Source organism: Simochromis diagramma, unplaced genomic scaffold, assembly GCF_900408965.1.
Source record: "Simochromis diagramma unplaced genomic scaffold, fSimDia1.1 OVJJ01000486.1, whole genome shotgun sequence".
NCBI lineage: Eukaryota > Metazoa > Chordata > Actinopteri > Cichliformes > Cichlidae > Simochromis > Simochromis diagramma.
Genome location: NW_024387047.1, coordinates 1,666,622 through 1,687,396, shown reverse-complemented (window position 1 = coordinate 1,687,396; position 20,775 = coordinate 1,666,622). Strand labels below are relative to the sequence as shown.

The 20,775-nt window shown below is 40.0% G+C and overlaps 1 protein-coding gene across 3 annotated transcripts in view; it reads left to right on the top strand.

Annotated features, from left to right (window-relative positions):
- Positions 1-20,775, top strand: part of LOC120741646 (stromal membrane-associated protein 1-like) — a 140,060-nt gene that overhangs the window by 33,277 nt on the left and 86,008 nt on the right. For 2 of the 3 annotated variants that reach the window (XM_040044619.1, XM_040044621.1), the window contains exons 5-6: positions 13,347-13,415; positions 19,065-19,127. In XM_040044619.1, the coding sequence (XP_039900553.1) occupies positions 13,347-13,415; positions 19,065-19,127 (132 nt within the window). The remainder of the gene's footprint in view (positions 1-13,346; positions 13,416-19,064; positions 19,128-20,775) is intronic. The other variant, XM_040044620.1, reaches the window with a different exon arrangement.

Here is a 20,775-nt window from a genome sequence, read left to right as displayed (position 1 = left end):
TGGACCACAACGGAATACTGTATATAATCTATATTCAATACTGATGCTCATTTGGGTAACGCAAAGACATTAGATACTTTTCAAACGTCAGCAACTTCCACCAGTGTGCTATGTATGAGGTGTTTGTGTCGATATTCTGTGTTTGGTTGTCTTCAGCGGTGTTGCTTTGCATTATGGCCAAATATCTACACTTTAGTCTCGTCTGTCCAAAGGATTATCGGGTTGTAAACAAACCAAATGAGTATATGTTGTTGTTTTTTTTAGGTTTGGCTTGGAGTTGTGCGGGAAGAGTGTTGAAAGAATTTGGTCCAAGTGTTGTATCACTTCTGAAGGTTTCCTGCACTATTCTCACACTGGCACAGACATTACGTGCACTTTGTAGTAGAGAGCTCAGAAGGTTAAACTACCTGATCCAATGAACGACTTTAAAACTTTAGATCAGATTAAATCTGACATTTGCTGGTTCACATGCAGCGCTGTCAGGGAATGTCTAGAAAAATTCAGGCGTGCTGAGCCTATGTGATGAAAGCTTTACAGCTGAGGCCGCTGAACTATTACTGCGTGAGCTTTTTTTGTTAAATTTTTAAGCCAATAGGTGAGAGGTGTAAAACAATGAAAGATGGAATATTAGACTAATAGATGCAGTCTGTCAAGGAAGTAAACTACCTAACTGAAGAACTACCACCTGGTTTTTGGATAAGCTCCATTTTTAAGGATCTGAATGATTTTTTGCAACAAAATAGTTTCTTTATTACATCAGCTAATTCATTTTTTTTGTTCTACAACTCCTTTAGAGTAGATTTACATGATTCACATTTTTGAGTAATCCTTTTTTAACTTATGCCGGACCTTGATACCTTCAGTTTAGAGTGCCCCCTTACTGATTTCCCATTTTTGTGTTTACATGTGTTATTTTTGTCTAATATTTACATTTGTTTGACAATCTGAAGCATTTAAGTCTGTCAAACATACAAAAATGGGAAATCAAGAAGGGGGCTTTTTCACACCACTGTATCTATTAAACGTGCTTTTTTAGCTCCTTTCCTGCCTCCTTTTAAGCCAACTTTCTTTTGATTGACTGCCTGTTTGAACAGCAGATGGGCGGGGCTTCTGAGCTCATAGTCAGAGCTGTGCGCCTGACATGACCATATTAGTTAAATCATTGACAGTAGACAAAGTCTGTGAAACTGTAAGATCGATTAGATCAGTCTGATCTAATCGATCTTAACTCTGAGCTTTGCCTCACACGCAGTACTTGCAGATATGCTCACCTCTTTATTTAAAATTGAGTCCTGTCTGAAACAAAATAGATAAAAACAGAGACTCTGATGCAACAATTGTGGTGGACTGTGTGGAATTCAGAAGGATGCAATCTTTGCTGCAACAGCATCACATCCATCACCTGCACCTCCAGCATGCTGTTTAAAATACATAGATAAATAAAAACAATAATAATAATACAGTGTGATGATGCAACTGCAGTGACAGAATGACACAAAATGTTTCTGGGTGCTGTGTGTCCAATCCATAAATCAAACCAGTGGATGCCTTAAAGTCATTCCAATGCACGAGCACACGTGTGCATACGCCAACTGTAGCTCAGGGTTACTGTAGCCCGCCCTCTCCTCTTCGTTCTCCATCTGCGCGAAACTGCTTAAAGTGATAATGAGTTGTTTTTAATAATTAATTTGCATATAAAAGCCAAGCCGTCTGCGTGGGTGGCAGAAACAGATCCTAGATCACAGTCTGGCTGCTGGCAATGCTTCAGAGAAAGCCAGAGACAACACAGAGTGTGTGAGAGAGGCAAGAGGCGAGTGGGACAAAGGGGGGAAAAATGCATAAACTGAGAAACAGAAGCGAATGAGGGAAACTTAGACATTGCAATGGAATAAATATGCACCAGAGGAAGCCTGCTGTGAACAAGCCAGTGTGAATTAAAGCACTGCTTGGTTTTTATATTTCAGAGTGTTTCCTTTGTGCTGAAACTTTTTGTTGTTCATTTTGTCTGCCTGCTGTCAGATTGTAGCCTCGCTAGTTTGAGTGAAGAGCGTTTTTGTAACGATTGAAATTGCTTTGTGTCATTTCTGTAATGTTATTATTACATCACAGTATTGACTCGAGGGCTTTGTATTTACAGATAAACACACTGTGAAGACGAAGGTTGCTTTTCTCTGACAAATGTAAGGCTCATGTTGGCAGACATGAGGGTGAGCAGCTGATGCTGTTCCACTTGTTTATGTGCCTTCTATCAGGCAAGGGACAAACTCAGGCTCAATACAGAACAAGCCAGCCATGATTTTTATTTATTTTTTTGTATATTAAAGGAGGTTGCTGTCCCGTTTCCAGATATGTAAGCATATAAGCTATGCTGCCGCAGAAGGAGGAGGCTTTCCCCAGGCAGCCCTTCCAAACAAGCCGTTCCTGATTGTACTGTCATGAACTTTTAACATTTAACATGCTGACTGAATCAGAGATGTGACTCTCGAGTTTTTTGCAATTTGTCTGAGAACGCATGATCTGACCTTGGGGTGAATTGTCTGGGAAGATTGTGGCATTGTGTTGACACATACCTGGATATTGCAGACCAGCAAAGTGCCAGATTTTCTGCTTTTATTGAGGTGGTCACACTTGTTCCTGATCATCTATTCATGTTAGCTGCAGTTCGCTTATACTTATATACTTATATTGGCTTATAGTGCACACACATACACTGTGTGCACAATTATTAAAGTTGTATTTTTGAGCATTAATTTCATTATGGATCAAGGACAGTCAGTCCAAAATGTTAATGAACCTAAACCCGAATGTTTAAGAATGTAAAAGTGAATTATGCAATTAATTTTAAAAATGAACATTTTCCCATCTCACTAGTTTGTTTGCAAATGTTAAAGTGAGAATAATAAAACAACTCTCAGCCTCCCAGACACTGTTCAGAGACGTGTACTGTTTCCCTACACTGTAAATCTCCCGTTTAAGCAAGGCCCACAGGTTCTCACGGGTTTAGGCCTCCTTCCTGACCTAGGCCATGTCATTATCTTTTCATCCTGAAGGCGTTTACCGGCTACCCATGTACTGGAGTACTTCGATGCATGCGATGGAGCATTGTACTGCATAAAAATCATGGTCTTCTTAAAAGATGCAGACTTTTTCCTGTACCACTGCTTGTAGAAAGTGTCTTCTAAAAACTGGCAGTAGGTTTTGGAGTTGATTTTCGAGCCATCTTCACCCCGAAAAGGTCCAACCAGCTCATCTTTAACAATACCAGCCCATACCGGTACCCCACCTCCACCTTGCTGGTGTCCGAGTCGAAGTGGAGCTCTGTGTCCATTATTGATGCAGCCACAGGCCCATCCATCTGGTCCATCAAGAGTCACTCTCATCTCATCAGTCTATAAAACCTTTGAAAAATCTGTCTTCAAATATTTCTTGGCCCAGTCTTCAGGTTTCAACTTGTGTGTTTTAACTGTTTACTCAGTGGAATCTGGTGGCTTTGAGACCAAGAAAGTGACTTCAGTAGTTGTGATAAAGGGCTGTCTGGTGTGTGTTTTTGCTGACCCTATCCACAGCTTTAGCTCCAACCTTCCTGTTAGCAGCGTGCTGTGGCTCTGTCCTTCACATTAAGTTGTGAGCAGTGCAATTGTAGCTTAATGCTTAATAGTTATTTATTTGTAACATCTCAAGTGGAGAAAATTCTGACTTGTGAACTTGGAAGGTGGTCTGTTCTTCCAGGAGGCTAAAGGAATAGTAAGTGATAGTAAGTGACTTGACTTTACAGAACTTTACAAACATGTTTGACATCAAAAGTACAAAAACCTTTGTCCTTGAGTTCAATATTAAAGTCTCCTGCTTGAACAACTGCGTTTCCATATTTGAAGCCAGATCTTCTGTTAGCAAGAGATGTGATACAACAGCTTCCTACCATTTCTGAAAGTCTGAGAGGGGGAAAAAGAGATTGTGTAATGTCAAACAGCCTTGTTGATGCTTGCAAATCCTACTGCTCGAAGTTCTGTTTTTTTTTTAACTTCTTTAGAAAGCCAGTAAAAAGAGAACTTGATAGAGTGCAGTGGTCTTTTGTCATCTCTGAATGCATGCATGCTTTTCCCCCTGCCTGTGTAGCATGCTCTCGTTGTTCTGCTGTGAGTAAATTAGTTGGATTGTGTTTGTGTATAAACCACAAATGATTTCAGTGTTACTGGAATCAACAATCCATCAAAGTGCATCTTGCAAACCCTCGGTGATGAGCCCAGTGATTGGCCTAAAAATGTCACAAGAGAGCAGCGCGGTCGCCTTGGAGGAAGGCTGCTGATTTTTAACCTTATTTGCCTGTGTTAGTCATGAGTGTCCTCCCTGCAGTGTCCACAGTACTTACCAATGTTGTACATGTTCTAGCAGCCAGCTGTGGCAACCTAGTTAACTTCTGCCATGCTCTGACATGTTATTTTCTGACGTCAGTGAGCAGATGAGCTACGGGGAAGGTTAGACAGAGGTCGCTTTAAGTTTGTTTGTTTTTTTTTGGTTCAGGAGAACAACACAGATTTCTCATTTTGTGAAAAGGATGGGTTGACAATTACATTTGATTGCGGCTTACATTGCAGCTACTTGTTGTGCAATTTAAATAAGTCACTTTTACCTTTTCATTTAGCCAGCATACAGTAGACATTAAATCCACCTGAGGCAGAGATTGACCCGCTATTAAGGGTTTGCTATAGATGTGGCTGTTAGTAACATCAGAAATATGTAGAAGGTGACATTCAAAGTAGTCCCAAGGGTCCCAGTGGTCATAGCAGCAGTAGGAACTGCAACCCCCAAACAGGAAGAGTGGCTCCAGCATGACATCTGGAGTCTGTGTCCGGTAGCGTAGAGCAGAACTAATATGGGAATTTTTTTAAAAGACAGTTTTTTTCCTATTTATGTTTTTCACACTTAATTGTTTCAGATGATCAAGGAGTTGTAAATATTAGACAAAGATAACACACGTAAACACAAAATGCAGTTTCTAAATGAATGTTTATTATTAAGGTGGACAAATCCAAACCTACATGGCCCTGTATTTTATTTCAGCATTAAACTATGGTTATGGTAGTGTGATGGTCTGGGGCTGTTTTGCTGCCTTAGCACCTGGGAGACCTGCTGTGGTGAATGGAGCCATAATTTCTGCTGTCTATCAAAACATCCTGAAGGGAGAATGTCCGAACATCTGTTTGAGCTCAAACACACTTGGATTCTGCAGCAGGACAATGATCCAAAACACACCAGCAAGTCACCTCTGATTGGATTAAGAAAAACAAAATGAAGACTTTGAAGTGGCCACATCAGAGTCGTGACCTGAATCCGATTAAGATCTTAAAAAGGTGGTTCATGCTCAAACCCTCCAATGTGGCTGAATTGTAACAATTCTGCAAAGATGAGGCGCCAAAATTCCTCCACAGCACTGCGAAAGATTCATTGCCATTTATCACAAATGCTTGGTTGCAGTTGTTGCTGCAAAGTGCGACCGAACCAGTTATTAGTTTTAGGGGGTAATCACTTTTTCACACAGGACCGTGTAGATTTCGATTTTTTTTTTTTTTCCCCCTTAGTGATAAACACTCCAATTTAGAAACTGCATTTTGTGTCTGAAGCATTTAATTGAAATCAGGAAGGGGACAAACACTTTTTCACAAAACTGTAGATACTTTTTATTTGGTGATTTAAAACCAAATCTGTCCGTCCATCCATCAATCCATGTATCTTCCACTTATCTGGGACCAGGTTGCAGGGGCAGCAGCCTGAGCAGTTGGGTCCTGTGTTGGGTCTGCCCTGGGGCCTCATCCCAGTAGGACATAACCAGAGCACCTCACCTAGGAAAGATCCTAGTCAGATACCTGCTCCACCTTAACTGGCTTCTTTAGCGTGGAGTGGCAGCAGTTCTTCTCTGAGCCCCTCTCGAAAGACTGAATTATTCACTCAGTCTCTAAGGGAGACGCCACAAACCTGGCTTTAGAATCTAATATTCCAGTATATTGGTCCAGTACACTTGGATCAGCTGGTTGTTGTGTTTTGTGACATTCCAAGCATGTGCGTTGCCCGCAGGGAAGTTGCAAAAGGACCTGGTGGACAGACTATGCAACATCAACACTCATAACATGGCTGAAGGATGTTTCTCATGTTTCTTCTTTACTTTTTACATTTTTATTTATCAGTATTTCTAAATGCAGACAGTTATATATTGAGAAATGGCTAATATCAGCCAACAATACTGGACTGCAGGTAGCTCTGTTGAGCTCCATATGATACTGCATAAACTCAGTTTCCTCAGATTTTGTTGTCACAACTCTTTTCTGTTTATTTCATGTTAACATGATTTAATTGAACAAAAATCGTGTGATTCTTGAATCTTGAAAAATTGCACCACACTCAGGATCTATTTTTGCTACTGGATTAATTGTCGACTGTCAGACTTTTAATTCTCACTCTGAAAATGCTACATACAGATGAATAAAATCAACTTTCTGTAATTTAGTTCTTTTAGTTCCAAAGTGGGAGTTTTCTCACTGTAAAGACTTGAGTTCATTTTTGACTGTGTGCTCTGTGTTCTTGAACTTCACCTGAATTGTTCAGTTTTTGGTAGTATTTCCACTATTTATTTTCTACAAAAAACAATTGGTTTATACGTCTACTGTATAGAATTTATGGGAGTGTCGTGGTCAAAATTGAGTATAATATTTTAATATTAGTGATTACATCCACTAATTAAATTACTTAAAAACAGGTCACTCCCTTACAGCTTTCTAGCCTTTTCTCCGTTGTCCGACCTCAGTAACCCCTACCAAAAATAGTTTTCTAGTTGGTATTCAGATCTTACTTCTAGGTGCTTGGTTCTTTAAATACTAATTAGCAAAATTAACAGGATGGCGAACCTGTGTAACTTTATTCAGTATTACATCAGGTTTCAATATGATATAGGGATGCAATGATGGTTGCATTCTCCAAGCCATGATCCAAAGAAATTACTGTCTATTTATTCAAATCATGGAAATTTAAAAAAAGAAAAAACCCACATCAGCTCTTATCATCAGCAGTACCAAGCTAGCAGTGTTAGCCTTGAAAGCTGGGTATCTGCTGCTTTATTTATTTATTAATTTATTTTTTCTTCATCTGTTTCGTCACATGATTTAATGAGCCTTCCTGCTCCAAGAACCTGCAACGTCTCTGCTCATGAAAGCATGATTCAGTTCATGGTTATAAATAATCATCCTGATATTTGCCTGCTTGATGTTAGCCAGGTTCAAGATCGTCTGTGAATCTATGAACCAGACTGTAGTTTCAAGACATTTATCATCTCAACCTTTTAAACCCACAGTCTGGTTCAAGACACCGTTCTCAGACCAGTTAAATACTGAAGCTTGTCACTTGCATTACTTCAGCTCTTTTTGCTGAGAGAAAACACAATTCAATGCAACACTTTAAAAACACTTGAGGACCCTAATGGTGAGTTGAGTCTCGTGTTATGCTTCTTGAATGTGTGTGACAGATAATTGCAGCACTTAAAAAAACAGCATGTACACTCAAGCCACTAAATGGCTCAGTATAAAAAAATGACACGTTAGGCGGCGCTCGAATATCGACCGTTGCAAAGATTTGCCAAGCACTTCAAAAGTGAACAGTTAGGTAACACTCTCGTTCATATGATTTGATGTCCACAACTTTTGTCTAGTCTGAAAGCTGTTATCTCTTTGAGCTAGAACACCTGTTTATTCTCAGTGCACTGGTTATTATAAGGCAAAGTCTCTAAAATGAGAGAAAGAAAATCCCAACTGAGTTCATGCTGAACTCTGAGCAAGTATTTGGTGACTGGGGGGAGGAAAAACTCCCTGCAGAGCCAAGCTCAGAACACTTTCTAGTTTCTTTCAGGTTAGTTTCAGAATATTGACTAAAATGCAGAAAAAACACATCCCTATACCTCATGTTTGAAGCTAGTGAAGAAGAGAGGTGACCATCAGTGAGCAGCAGTTTGGCTTCGTGCAGGGAAGATTACTACAGGTGATGTTTGCTTTGAGAGATGGAGAAGGTCAGAAGGAGTGTTACTGTTTTCCTCGTTCTTCTTTGATCCTTTGCTCATACTGAGGCTGCTGGTTATCCACTTTATCTTTGTTACTGTGTTTAAAATTTCCATATTCATCTGCGTGATTGTGGTGGTGATTTAAGTTTCCTATGTTTGTTGGTACTAACCCCCTATTAGTTTACTTTGATGAACCTGGTCTGCGGTGAGAGGTTTCTACGTTAGTGACACTTGTGAGTGTGCACGCAACTGTTTTCCTGAATAATTGTGTGTGTTGCTCATGCGTGAAACGGACCGGCTCATTACTGGACATATGTGAGACTCACTGCCCGTTCACTTGTCAGGGCCAAGAGGGGGCCTGGCCCATCAATCAGTGCATCTCTAACCACAACACATAGCTCAAGGTCACTTAACAGACTGCTTTGTGAGAACACTGTGGAAGTGGATTAGAGCTCAAACAGCTAACACTATCCCTCGGCCTCCATAATTCTTGTTTTATTAGTCTCTGTGTAACTGTTCCACTTCTCTGCGGTAAGTGTTCTCTGTAAGAGTACAAATGAAGCTGTTAAAGGTCTGGCCAGCAGACAAATTTCAGTAAAGATGTTAAGCATTTTTCTCTCTCACTATCAGCACTCACCACACTAGAGAGCCAGACACTTCCATCGCTAAGTCCTAATATTTATTCAACCTCTGTTCATCCTCTTTCACCCAGTGCGTACTAGTCTTGTTATCTATCCTTTTTATATCCCCCCTCGCCCTCCCCTCCCTCTGCATCCCTTTAGCCTCACCCTCTTACCCTCCAGCCTCCTTTCTCTTTATCTTCATCATCAGTCCACCTGTGCCTGTTTAGTATTGACATCTCCAGCAGCATCAAAGTCAGAAGATGAGGAAGTTTTGAGAGAAATGTATAAAAAACAGCCTTAAAAGACATCAACAGAATGAGTTAGGGGGGTAGAAAATGCTCTGAATTCACATCTCAGCTGCGCTGCTTTCACCACCACAGGCAACAAGAGCAGTAGAAGGGGGAGGGAGGAGAAGAGAAATGTAGAAAGATGAAAAATAGAGAAAACAGTTCTCTGTTCTGGCCTCAGAAAGACATACTGTAGTCAGCGTTACTTTCCACCCTGAGGTGGTTTAGGGAGCGGAGGAGGGGAGGATGGCACTGAGAAAGGAAGGAAGGTGGGTTGATGTTAGTGATGCAGTGTAACATCTTTTCTTGAAATGTATTTTTCCCAGGGAGTTAAATACTAAAGAGTGTTTTGGCGTGCATCACTTTAGCCTCATTTTAGCTTCCAACAAAACAAACAGTGTTGTGTGCAGGAGCTTAACAACAGTGTGCTGCTGGAACTTTGTAGCTTGGTTTGAGACAACAGGACTGACACCCACAGCTTTCTTTTCTTTCTTTCTGTTTTTTTAAAACTTGCTACTACGATTGAACCATGGAAGGTTTGTCTGATCATCAAGGTAGGATCACTTGAGCTCTGACCAAGAATTGGATTCAGGTCAGCTGTTCCTGGTAGCGTGAGTCAATTCACTCGCTTAATTAACAAAAATGGACAATTCTAAATATACATTCAGCCAACCATCATTTTATAGTTCCACCTGTGATCCAGTACACTCCCAGGCATTGTGAGACATATAATCCCACAAGTTCTGGATCTTATTCTGTGCCTTCTCCCTGCTGGATGCGCCTAGAAAATTTCCAAAGGAAGGCCTCGAGCTTGCATGCAATCACATGCCCAAACCACCTTAACGGTCTCCTTTTGATGCAAAGAAACAGCTGCTCTACTCTGAACTCCACTGACACATACAAACTCTTCTTTCTGTTTGAATTCAGGTACACACTTTGCTATTTTGGATTCTCCAAGACAAAAAGAATAAAATATAAAAAAAGAGTTGCGACATTATCTCTTTTTTTTTCTTCCTTCATATCTTTGGTGCTTCATCTCACAGTGAGACAAGTTTCAAGCTGTCCTCGTAACAACAGGAATAAAATTCTGACAGTATCTCGATGTCTGTCAATGTGACTGTGCTACAGTCCTAATCAATTAATAGGAATGCAAAAGATGGAAGCACTGTGTAAAACAAACTGAAGGTTGGTTGAAGTAACAGAAAGCTCAGTGTTTAGTTGGAAACATCACAAATTGTTTGGATGTGAATGCAAACTGTAAATTACAATCCAAACCTCCACCACAGCAGTCGGCCCACCTTTAATCCGCATGATCACAAGGTACTATTTTTACTTTGTAACAACAAATATGCACAGATGCCTGTGAAAATACAAAAATATGTAATAGTTGTAGTAGGATTCACATCTGAACCACCTGCAGCATCACATGGCATGCAGGATATTAAAAAAAGCAATGCAGTTATTTATACATGTGGAAAAGCAGCAGTATTTGGTTGAATAGTTTATTATTTACCCTGAAATGAGACGATGCATAATTATCCACAGACTCCCCAATGTAATGTTTATGAAAAAAAGCTCTATATTATTCTGGGGTCTCCAGAAATACATGTCCAAAATTTACTCTTTGTTTTTTTTTGCAATTTTGAAATGAAGTGGCCACATCCTTGTTTTTTGAATTCTGGTCATTTTCTATCAGTGCGTCTGAAAGGCCTGCTGATTTAAATGGGAAAGAAAGTTAGTCTTTCAGATATAGTAATGTGTGATAGGAAAATGAGACTTACAAACATCCACGTGTCTGTGAAGGTTCTCAGTCATCCAGGTCATCGGAGTCTTTCTTGGAAAGAAAAGAGTCTGGACTTCTTTAAGTTTCTTGAAGACATTTCACCTCTCACCTGAGAAGCTTCTTTAGTTCTAAGAGCAACTGGTGGAGAGTCCCCTGTTGATCCTCTACCTAATCACACGAGCCAAGGTGTGAAAACGGGTGTGGGTTTGGACAGAGAAGACAGATGGTTTGAAAGAGGAGTGAAAGAAGCCATCTATGTCCACTGTGAACAACCATCTTTGAACAGAGGCGGTGGCTTACGACACCCTCTGCCATCTATAATCCAGTTTTGAGATCCCTTCCCAGACACCTTAATACCCACTCACCTCCTGGGCCATTTGACCTTAGGAAATCACATGATAGGGTGAGGCTAGGTGATTAGGTAGAGGATCAATACAGGCCCATGACCCTCTTTGGGGACACTCCCTTAGGGCTTAAAATCTTTGACTCTCCACCAGTTGCTCTTAAAACTGAAGAAGCTTTTCGGGTGAGAAGTGAAACGTCTTCAAGAAACCTAAAGCAGTCCAGACGCTTTTTCCCCCCAAGCTCCTTAGACTACAAACATCCATGGAAGTTCAGTTTAGAAGTTCAGTTCTAACGATTTTGAAAGTCAATATTTTGTATGGCTTCCTTTTATTCTTCAGCACAGCCTGAACTCTGTGAGGCAACTTCAGGAATAGCTCTCCAGGCTTTATGAAGAGCATTCAAAGCTTTTTTTGGTTGCTGCTTTTTGTTCTGCATCAAGATGAGATTACAATGCTTCAGTAATGTTGAGGGGGTTGTATCTTGCTAACATTAAGGAGTTAAAATTTAGACCCAGGAGTTCTCTAATTTTCCTCCAGTATGTGTGAATTGTAGTTTTATCACGAGAGCATGATTAAAGTAATTTCAGACCCTAACATTTCTCGCTTTTTATGGTTTTCATTTATACTGGTCCTGGGCAAAATCTTGTTAAACATTTCCCTGTTGCTCCACGCAGCTCAGGCGGTGCACTGTGTCATTTTCACCCACGTAACAGACTGCAAAAGAAATGTATATATTTTTAGTGCTTTTATGACCTCATTACTTTTGCTGCTTTTAGGAATAATTACTCTGTTCAGCTGTTGTGTGGAGAGGCAGTAAGTGGAGACGATGTGCAAATCTTGAGGGAGGTAGCTGGAGCCGTGGCGCATGTAGAAAGGCAGCAAACAGACAGATGGCAAAAAATAAACAAGGAACAGATAAAGACAAAGGCAAGGTAGCATCACAACTGTTTACTTAAATCTGCTAACTGACATGTCTCATTACAGCCAGGAAGGTTTTAGACTGTTATGTGATGAAGTGGCTGATGGGATTGGATTGGTATGAATTTTGAAGACGGACTGAAAATGGCAGTAATTACTGTAGAAATTGTGTTTTCATTCCTTGGTGTTGGGCTGCCTTTCGCGATAGATTTTCTTTGCAGAATGCAAACGTGTAAAATCAACAAAATATAAGGTTTGAATTCTGTGCCAAAAACACGAAATCTGTAATATATTATGCATGCAGATGTTTGCAGCGATGGAAATGAACCTTTGTGGACCATATCCTTTTCAAATTTCCCTGCTAACAGCTATCTGTTATTTGATTGATCGTGCAGCCTTACAGCTCATATACTGTATGTCAGCAGAAGTCGGATCAACACAGTATTGGGCACATGGTCATCATGTTATGCCCGATCGCTGTAAATAAGAAGAAAACTTAATGCAGCTCAAACTCCCTCTAAATTTGTGCTTGTTAAATGTTATGTTAAATTACTAAACATGACTAAATAAGAATTAATCAGCTCTAAAGTCATTTATTTGGAAATGATTTAATCGATATTTTAAATCAGTGAGTAGAAAGCACTGATCTATGTCAGGTGAAATCACCAAATATTTCACTCATCTCTTTGAGGAAAAAGCATACAGAGAAAATAGTCTCATTCTTCAGCCCTTGGCACGAAGTAAAAACCTATTTCATGAATTTATTGCTCCTGAAAAAGTCTGGTATCTGTGGCAGTCCTTGGGGGATGTCTGCTACTAGACAATACAAACAACCTTTCAACTTCTCCACAATTGTAATGTCAGAGGAGGATGTGGCTACTGTCATGCGGCCTGATAGCTGATTCCTATTCTATGAAACGATGTGATGGACAGAAAAACAACTATTTACCGTAGCTGGTTGGCTGCAGAGTTCAATGCAAACCCAGCTGTCGGTCTGTCTCGAAGGTCAACGGCAGGTTAATAGAGGTCGTCCCTACACTCAGTAACTGTGGGTTTGTGTGTGATGTGAGTCTCTATTTAGAGACTATTCATCCTGTGCAGCTGCGGGGCTGAATATAACCTTGGTTTGCTGCATCTCCTGAAGCAAAGACTACTCTGCTGTAGTGGAGAAAATCCTTCGTTCCCTCTAATTAAGTCACTCCTGTCTCTGCTTCACTCTCCTCCCCCTCCGTCTCGCTCTCTCTCCATACTGTGCCCTCCTTGTTCTTCTCGTCGCTCTTGATTTTTTTTTCTTTTCCCCCTTCTCCTCGTCTTCATGTCTAACCCTCTGTCTGAAATTCTGTCTTTCAGCCGAAGTCGTCTGAAGCGACTCCTCCCACCACTTCGCCGTCCTCGCAGACTGACAAGAGCAGACAGGAGGTGCACATCTCCTCTTTCACCCTTTGGTGTGGTGGTGCCTTGCTGTGCTTGTGTTCTGGTGCCGTGTAGTCTTCTAGATTTATGTCTGAGTGCCGTGTTAGTGTCATGTTGAGACAAGTGAGACGAGCTTCTTTAATTCTCTTTCTGATAATTGGCCAACCAGCTGGGTCCAATCCTGGGTCTTTCCATCCTGCCCTCAGAAGATTCAGCCTTAGAAAGATTTCAGATGTGTTTTGTTTTTTTGCAGTATGGGAGAGTCCTCGATCACACTAGGTGCTTCTTCATCCAGTTGCCTCTGTGTGTACTGTGCATCTGGAAAGTATGTTGTTGATTATGTCATTTTACAGCCTTATCCTAAAATGGATTAAATTCCTTTCACAAAATTCTACACACAATACAAACCCAATGACAAATTGAAAACATTTGTTTGGAATATTTGCAAATTTATTAAAAATACCCCCCCCCCCCCCCCCCCCCCCCCACACACACACACACACACACACACACACACACACAAATATAACATGTACATATATAGTCACTGCCTTTGCTCAGCACTTAATTGAAGCATCTTTGGCAACATTTGGAGCCTTGGAGTCTTTTTGAGTACGATGCTGTAGGCTTGGCACACACATTTTTGGGCAGTTTCCCATTCTTCTGTGCAGAACCTCTAAGCAACATCCGATTGGATGGGGAGCATTGGTGCCTGGCCATTTTCAGATCTTTGCAGAGATGTTTACTCGGGTTCAGATCTGGGCTCTGGCTGGGCCACTCAAAGACATTCAGAGTGATCCTGAAGCCACTCCTTTGTTATCTTGTCTTGTGTGCTTAGGGTCATTGTCCTCCAATTTTAAGTGTCATGGAAAAAGTTGTGAATACTTACATACATGTTATAAACATTTTGAAACAAATTTGGTAATTCTAAGGAGCTCACTGAATTGGAGTGTGGTATCATAATAGGATGTCACTGCTGCATTGAGCCCTGAAACTTTTCCCCCCTTTTCACAATCCACTGTAAGTGGTATTACTGCAAAGTGGAGGGACCACAGCAGCTCAGCCATGCAGTGGGAGACCATGTAATGTTACAGAGTGGGTGTCAAAATCACCAGTGCTGTGCTGACTCAGTAACTGCAGAGTTCCAAACTTCCTGCATTTTCACTAATGAAAGAACTGTGTATTTGCTGGGATGATCATAAATTGTAGCTGAACTGATAAACTACACAAAGGATACTTCTTTGCTCAGAAGGCAGGAAGACGTTTCCTTATTTGGTCTGTACCGGTTTGAACTGGGAAAACTGACACACGAACCTTTTTCTCTCTATATAAACTGTTGTGTATCAAATAAACCTTTGAGTCGATTGGGAAGGCAATCTGAAGCAGTCTCTGTTTTCTTGTTCTCCCAAGCTGCTCCCGAGCTCGTACTAACACGCTGAATGGCATACCTGAGTGTTACTTTAAATAATTAGGAATCTTAGAAGGAAAGGACAGAACTCTGCTTATCGGTGCTCGTGCCTTGGAGGGAAAACCGGGATGGACATTTTTTCCTTCAATTTGGCATTAACATCAGCACAAAAACTGTGTGCCAGGAGCTTCGTGGTATGGTAGTAGGTTGCCTATTTGCAAAAGTTTGTTTGGTTATTTCTTACAACAAAAACGTTAATCTGAATATTCTGCCTGTTACACATTAATCCTAACACTGTTAGCCAGTGAGCAACATTTACTTCTGACATTACTTCATCTTTGCTTTGTGTTCATAACGTACGAAGAGAAAGATCTTATGTGTGTCCTCATTAGAATAGAGATTTGTGTTGGTGTGTGGGTCTGTAGCCTATAGGTAATATTGTTAAGTGGTAATTCTGAGACTGTGTGTTTCGGGTCTTTTTATGGGAAAATGCAAAGGTAATGTAACAAGTAGTCTAGTAAAGACAGCACTGATGGCTCCAACATGCACAAACATTTGACCACACAGCGTGCAAGTAATTTGCACAAATGTCTTTGATATGCTGCCTGGTGATGGTGGTGACTCTCAAAGCGGATCCAATGAGAACCCAGTGAGAATCTGTATTATTTTGGCTTACCCTGGTCAACCAGAGGGAAACTGGTTTAAAAAGCAAACAAAACAAAAAATCAAGTTAGGATCATAGCCAGCATAATAGCAGGCAAAGGATCCCAGCTGCAATTTATTGTGTTTTATTAGTGATGATCAGATGGGACTATAATACTCTGTTAATGCCTCTGAAGCAATGCTAGCCTCATTAGCTCATAGATGATAGAGTTAGAAGTTTGCCGCCTGCCAGAGCCTCATGATAATATACTCTAACTTGGTGATTGATATGAAAACAATAAGGGAAGATGCAGCCAATGTCTTGTAAATGAACAGCCAAGAAGCAGCTGAAGCAGAACTGAGACCAGTATCTGTTATGCTGCTCGTGTATAAACAGCAGCTATTGTCGCTTCCCCTGAGAGACACAAAGGATTCGGAATTAAAATTCAAGAGCAAATTTTTCCCCTGTGACAGTACTTGACATTGGACATTTCTTTTTATAATATATTTGCTTTTTAATATTTCATACCACTATTCTAAAGTTCAAAAACAAAACAATCAAACAAAGAAGAACCGCTGACTTCATATGCTCACAAAAGATACAATGTCCATAATAACAGCAGATGCCCTCAGTGCTCGTTCTGATTTTCACCATTGTAAATACTGATGATCATGAAGCTATTGTTTCTGATGTTCAAGTAATTGCAGCGAGAGGAGAGCCGGCGAGGGAGAGAATGAGGCGGTTATTGTTGTCATGATGGCTAGATTGTAGGCTTTACCTGCTAAACTAAAGCTTTCCTCTTTGGCGTCCTGACAGTCATTAGCTAAAGCCTGTTGGCATCGGTGCTGACTCATTTACATATAACAAAGCAAGACAGCAGCATTAACCTGAAAACATTACAGCGACTCTGCGCGCTAATAATGTCTGCACATTAAGTCTGCATTGTGGGCGCATTATAATCACATTAAGGAAAGGGATGTAATTGTTTCCGACGTGCTATGAGGTACAGCAAATTTTACCAGTCCAACTTATGCGTTCTCCTATAGAGCACTATCAGGTGAAGAAAAGTGGCTTGTTTCTCGATTCCTGAGCAGTGTTACGTGTTAATTATAGTATCACAGGACAGCAAAGTGTCAGTTCAGTGTATCAGGAAAATATTGTAATTATCAGTTTGATTTGCTCTGTTGCACCTGAATTGCTGAGTGTAGAATTGTAAATCTGTTAATAACTGCTACAAATTGTATGCATGTATGGCCAAGCCCACTGTGTGTAAACATGCATTATTATAGTTAATGTTACCTGGAGTTTTTAACTTCTGCTGATGTAAATATTGTCCTGAGCTAAGCAGAGAAAATTAAGGAGGTTTAATTGAATTATTTATTATTGCTATGTTAGTTATTGCTATCAGCAATATCCCAGTTAGCATAGAAACACGCAACTCTCCCAGATAATGTCACGATGGTTTATGGTTTTTACCAATTTCAAATTTTTTTTTAATGTAATTCTGTGCTGATGAGCTTCAGCCTGATGTCATGGAGGAGAACAGGGTTAGGGGTAGGAATGAACTTTGGTGCTCTAAAGCTGCTCAGTTCTGCCAAATTCATCTAATTAATTAATTAGTAACACTTAATAATCTCACCTGCAAATAGGGGCATAATTCCCCTGTAACTAAATTGAATTTCAAGGTATTTGAAATTACAGTGTAATTATATTTACCTCCAAATACTTAAAGGCAGGCACAATAGAATAAGGAAGTAACACATCAGGTTGTTACAGAAAACAAAGACATAATTAAATTAATTATTTAATACTTACTGTGTAAATTATTTTAAGTAGTGCATTTACAGGAAACAAGAATTTACATTATAAGTAAATGTAAGTAGTGCATAAGAAATTTAAGGTAGTGCCAAAATTCTGGGTATTTTACAGGAAAAGAGACACAAATTACACTGTAAATAATTTTATTTTATTTTTTTTGTGTAAATCAGCCTCATTATCTCCTTATGTGGTGAACTTTAAATATTATAGGTAAATGTAATTTCGCTTAAATTTCAAATAAAATACAGGGTGTATCTAAATCAGTGTTTCCTACGGAACCCCGCAAGGGACATGGGAGAAAAAAAATTACGATGAACTTTTGCGACATCTCGCAAAAGTTGAATTCCAACAATTCCAACAATTACTACTTAGTTGTAATATTACTCTTTCTGGGTCACAAAATAAACTTTTAAGATATTTTGAGGCGTGAATGTAGTTGTGTAAACGTCAGATATCTGCTCGGTTTACAAGACATCACATATTTGCAAAAGTGCTCCAACGTTTTCGGAGATCTGACACCCACCATCTTGAAGCTAACGGGAGGTCGAGACCTACTACGGCCGGGAGGAACACTGTTTTCCCGGCACATCGTGCCTCGACCTCCCGGTCGGCTTCGAGCTGGCGTAATAGCAATGGATAAATATTTGAAAAGAAAAAGCAGTCAATCTGATCGGTCCCAGATGAAAGCAAAAACTGTGTACTGGGGACAAACCGAGCCAATTCTGCTATACCTTCTGCATGGGGAAACATGATCAATATGCTTTTTGTGACATTTTTTTATGGTGGTGTGCCGTGTGATTTTTCTCATGTTAAATATGTGCCAAAAGTTGGGGAAACACTGGTCTAAATCATCTGATTGAAGTTTGAGGTGAATTTTAAAATACGTTACTGAATGTAGTTTCACAAACACAACTTACACTTGTTGCGAGCATGTCTGGGGTCGAGTCTAGCAGCACGTGTTTTGATGGTACCGGTGAACAGCTCTGTAATTAAAGCACTGTGATTCTTCTTGATACACACTGAAATTTATTCTATTACAGGGGACTTGCAAGCCTTAGTCATGGGCCGTAATATAAAGTTACCAATTCATTTTAAGAAATTGCAGTTTCCAAAATTAAGTTTTTCAGATTCCATTGGTAGCTTGTCATTTTGTACTGTGGCTTTCATCAGTTTCATGTCTATTTGAGCCAAAAAGAGCTCCAGTTGTCACCCTGCATGTAAATATCAATGTGAAGAAGAAGAAGAAGAAGAAGGGACTTGTATAACCAGAATTCCAGTCAAAAAACCACACTGACCCAGGCTTAGTATGGACTTATTATGCTTTTCCTTATTTTCTGTCATATTGTGGACATTACACTTGGCCAGAGTTTCATATAATGAGGTGACTGTGTAATCCCTGTGGGCCAAAACTCAGGCTGCTGATAGTTTTTCTAGTCTTTCGATAAATGCGCTCCACTCAGACACAGAACCCCACCCACCTGCAGTTTACCTTCTATTTGCATGTGACAGCCAATCAGAATTAAGTTGGCTTTAAAAGAGAGGAGCTATAACAACTGGTTTCACATAGAGGATGAACTGATGGGCTGCAGGGTCCAGCATGCTTGCATAAGAACAATTTCAACTAGGAATCAAAGCTAGTCTAGTAGAGTCAAAGAATAAAAATGTGGAGCTGAAAATGAGCACAACAGGTCCACATAAATGTGTGTACATGAGTTAAATGGATATGTGTGTTGGTGGCACCAACTATCCGCCACTGTCTCACACTATCTTTTCATTTTGTTCACAGAAGGAGCGGGAGAAGAAGAAAGAGAAGGATGGTGACAAAGTAGAGAGACACAACAACTCAAAGGTAGAAACACCGCTCATAAATCATGGATTACAGGTGTAATCTGAAAAACGAGAGATGTGATTTAGGTTCATATGGTTCTGGAATGGATTCAGTTATTGAGTTGAGCCTACGATAAAACACAAGTAAGCTTAGGTTTTAACCATGACTGCACTGTACTGTCAGCCAACTTAATGGAGTGCTGTGGTATATTTGCGGTTTTGATTTTCAAGCTTCAGAAAAGCCAGAAAATCAGAACCACAGCAAGCAGCAGTTTTAGTAAAAAAAACAATCTTTACAGCCTACTCGGCACTTAACAAACACTGTAAGTTGGCAGCTAAACGGTGAACAGGAGTGGAGCATTCTGGGGTGTTTTTACATGGAACCATCTGGAAAGTTATCCCTTGAAACTTTGTTGATTGGTGCAGGCACTTAAAAAAACACGTTGAATGAACATCTGTCTGTCTCTTCAACAAATTAGATCAATGAACCACCACCACCAGAATCAGTTACAGTTATTGAAACTCATCTTTCACTGATGAAGCGCACTCCAGTTTTTGAGAGACCTAAATATACGGCTCTAGTAACCCATAAATGATGCAGATTAATCTGACCAATTGGGAGTTGTCTTAAATCTGAGCTCAAGTAGCTCAAGAATCCAGCTACCTCGCTAGTTAACACCTGCAAGAAAATCTATAACCATATCTCCCAAAAAGTTGGGGTGCTGTGTAAAATGTATATAACAACATAATGCAATGGTTTACAAACCTGTTTTTATTCACAGTAGGATATTGGAGCAAATTGAATGTTTAAAGCAAGAAAATGTACAATTTAAAGAGTTAATAAAGTCATTTTCAATTTGATGGCAGTAAAATAGAATAGAATGCCTTTATTGACACTGTATAGATATGCAATGAGATACAGAGCATCTCCTACTCAGTGCAAACATGTGGGAAAAGAAAAGGGGGTGAGGTGCACAATTTCTGCAGCACTATTTTTCATATATATATATATATGAACAGTATTCAGAAAAAATATAAAATGTAAAAAATAAATAGTGTTATGTATTTACAGTGTGGGTTATTGCACGTAAAATTAAGTATTGCACAGTGGATGGAACTGTGTTGACAGTGCATGTGTGAGTTCAAAACATCGCAAAACATCTCAGGAAGCTGTTTACCACTTTTGGCATCCCCTCTTATTTTACAACAGTCAAGACATTTGTGAACTGATCAGATCAGCTGCTGGACATTTAGCAGAGGAATGTTCCATTTTTGTCTGATATAGGGTTCTAGCTGCTCAACAGTCTGGGGTTTTGTTTGGTGAAAGGTCTGGACTGTGGGCCAGTTCAGCACCTGACCTCTTCTACTACAAGCCATGCTGTTAAATGCATCCTGAGAGAGTGCTCATAAAAAGTTGGATGGTCCTGCTCCTTTTGAATGAAGAATGTGGTCTCCGTATTTTCCAATTCAGTTTATATTTCAGTTTGACTGAGCACAGAACAGCTTTCCACTTCGCACAGAACAATGTTCCTCAAGCTTTTTTGTTGGTTTTTTCACGCCTACTTCGTGTCAGCCTTTTTGAGACCTGTTGGATCCATTAAATTCAGTAAACTTAGTTTAAACATATGATATATTTTCTGTCTTGCAGTTTGAATAAAATATGGGTTTAT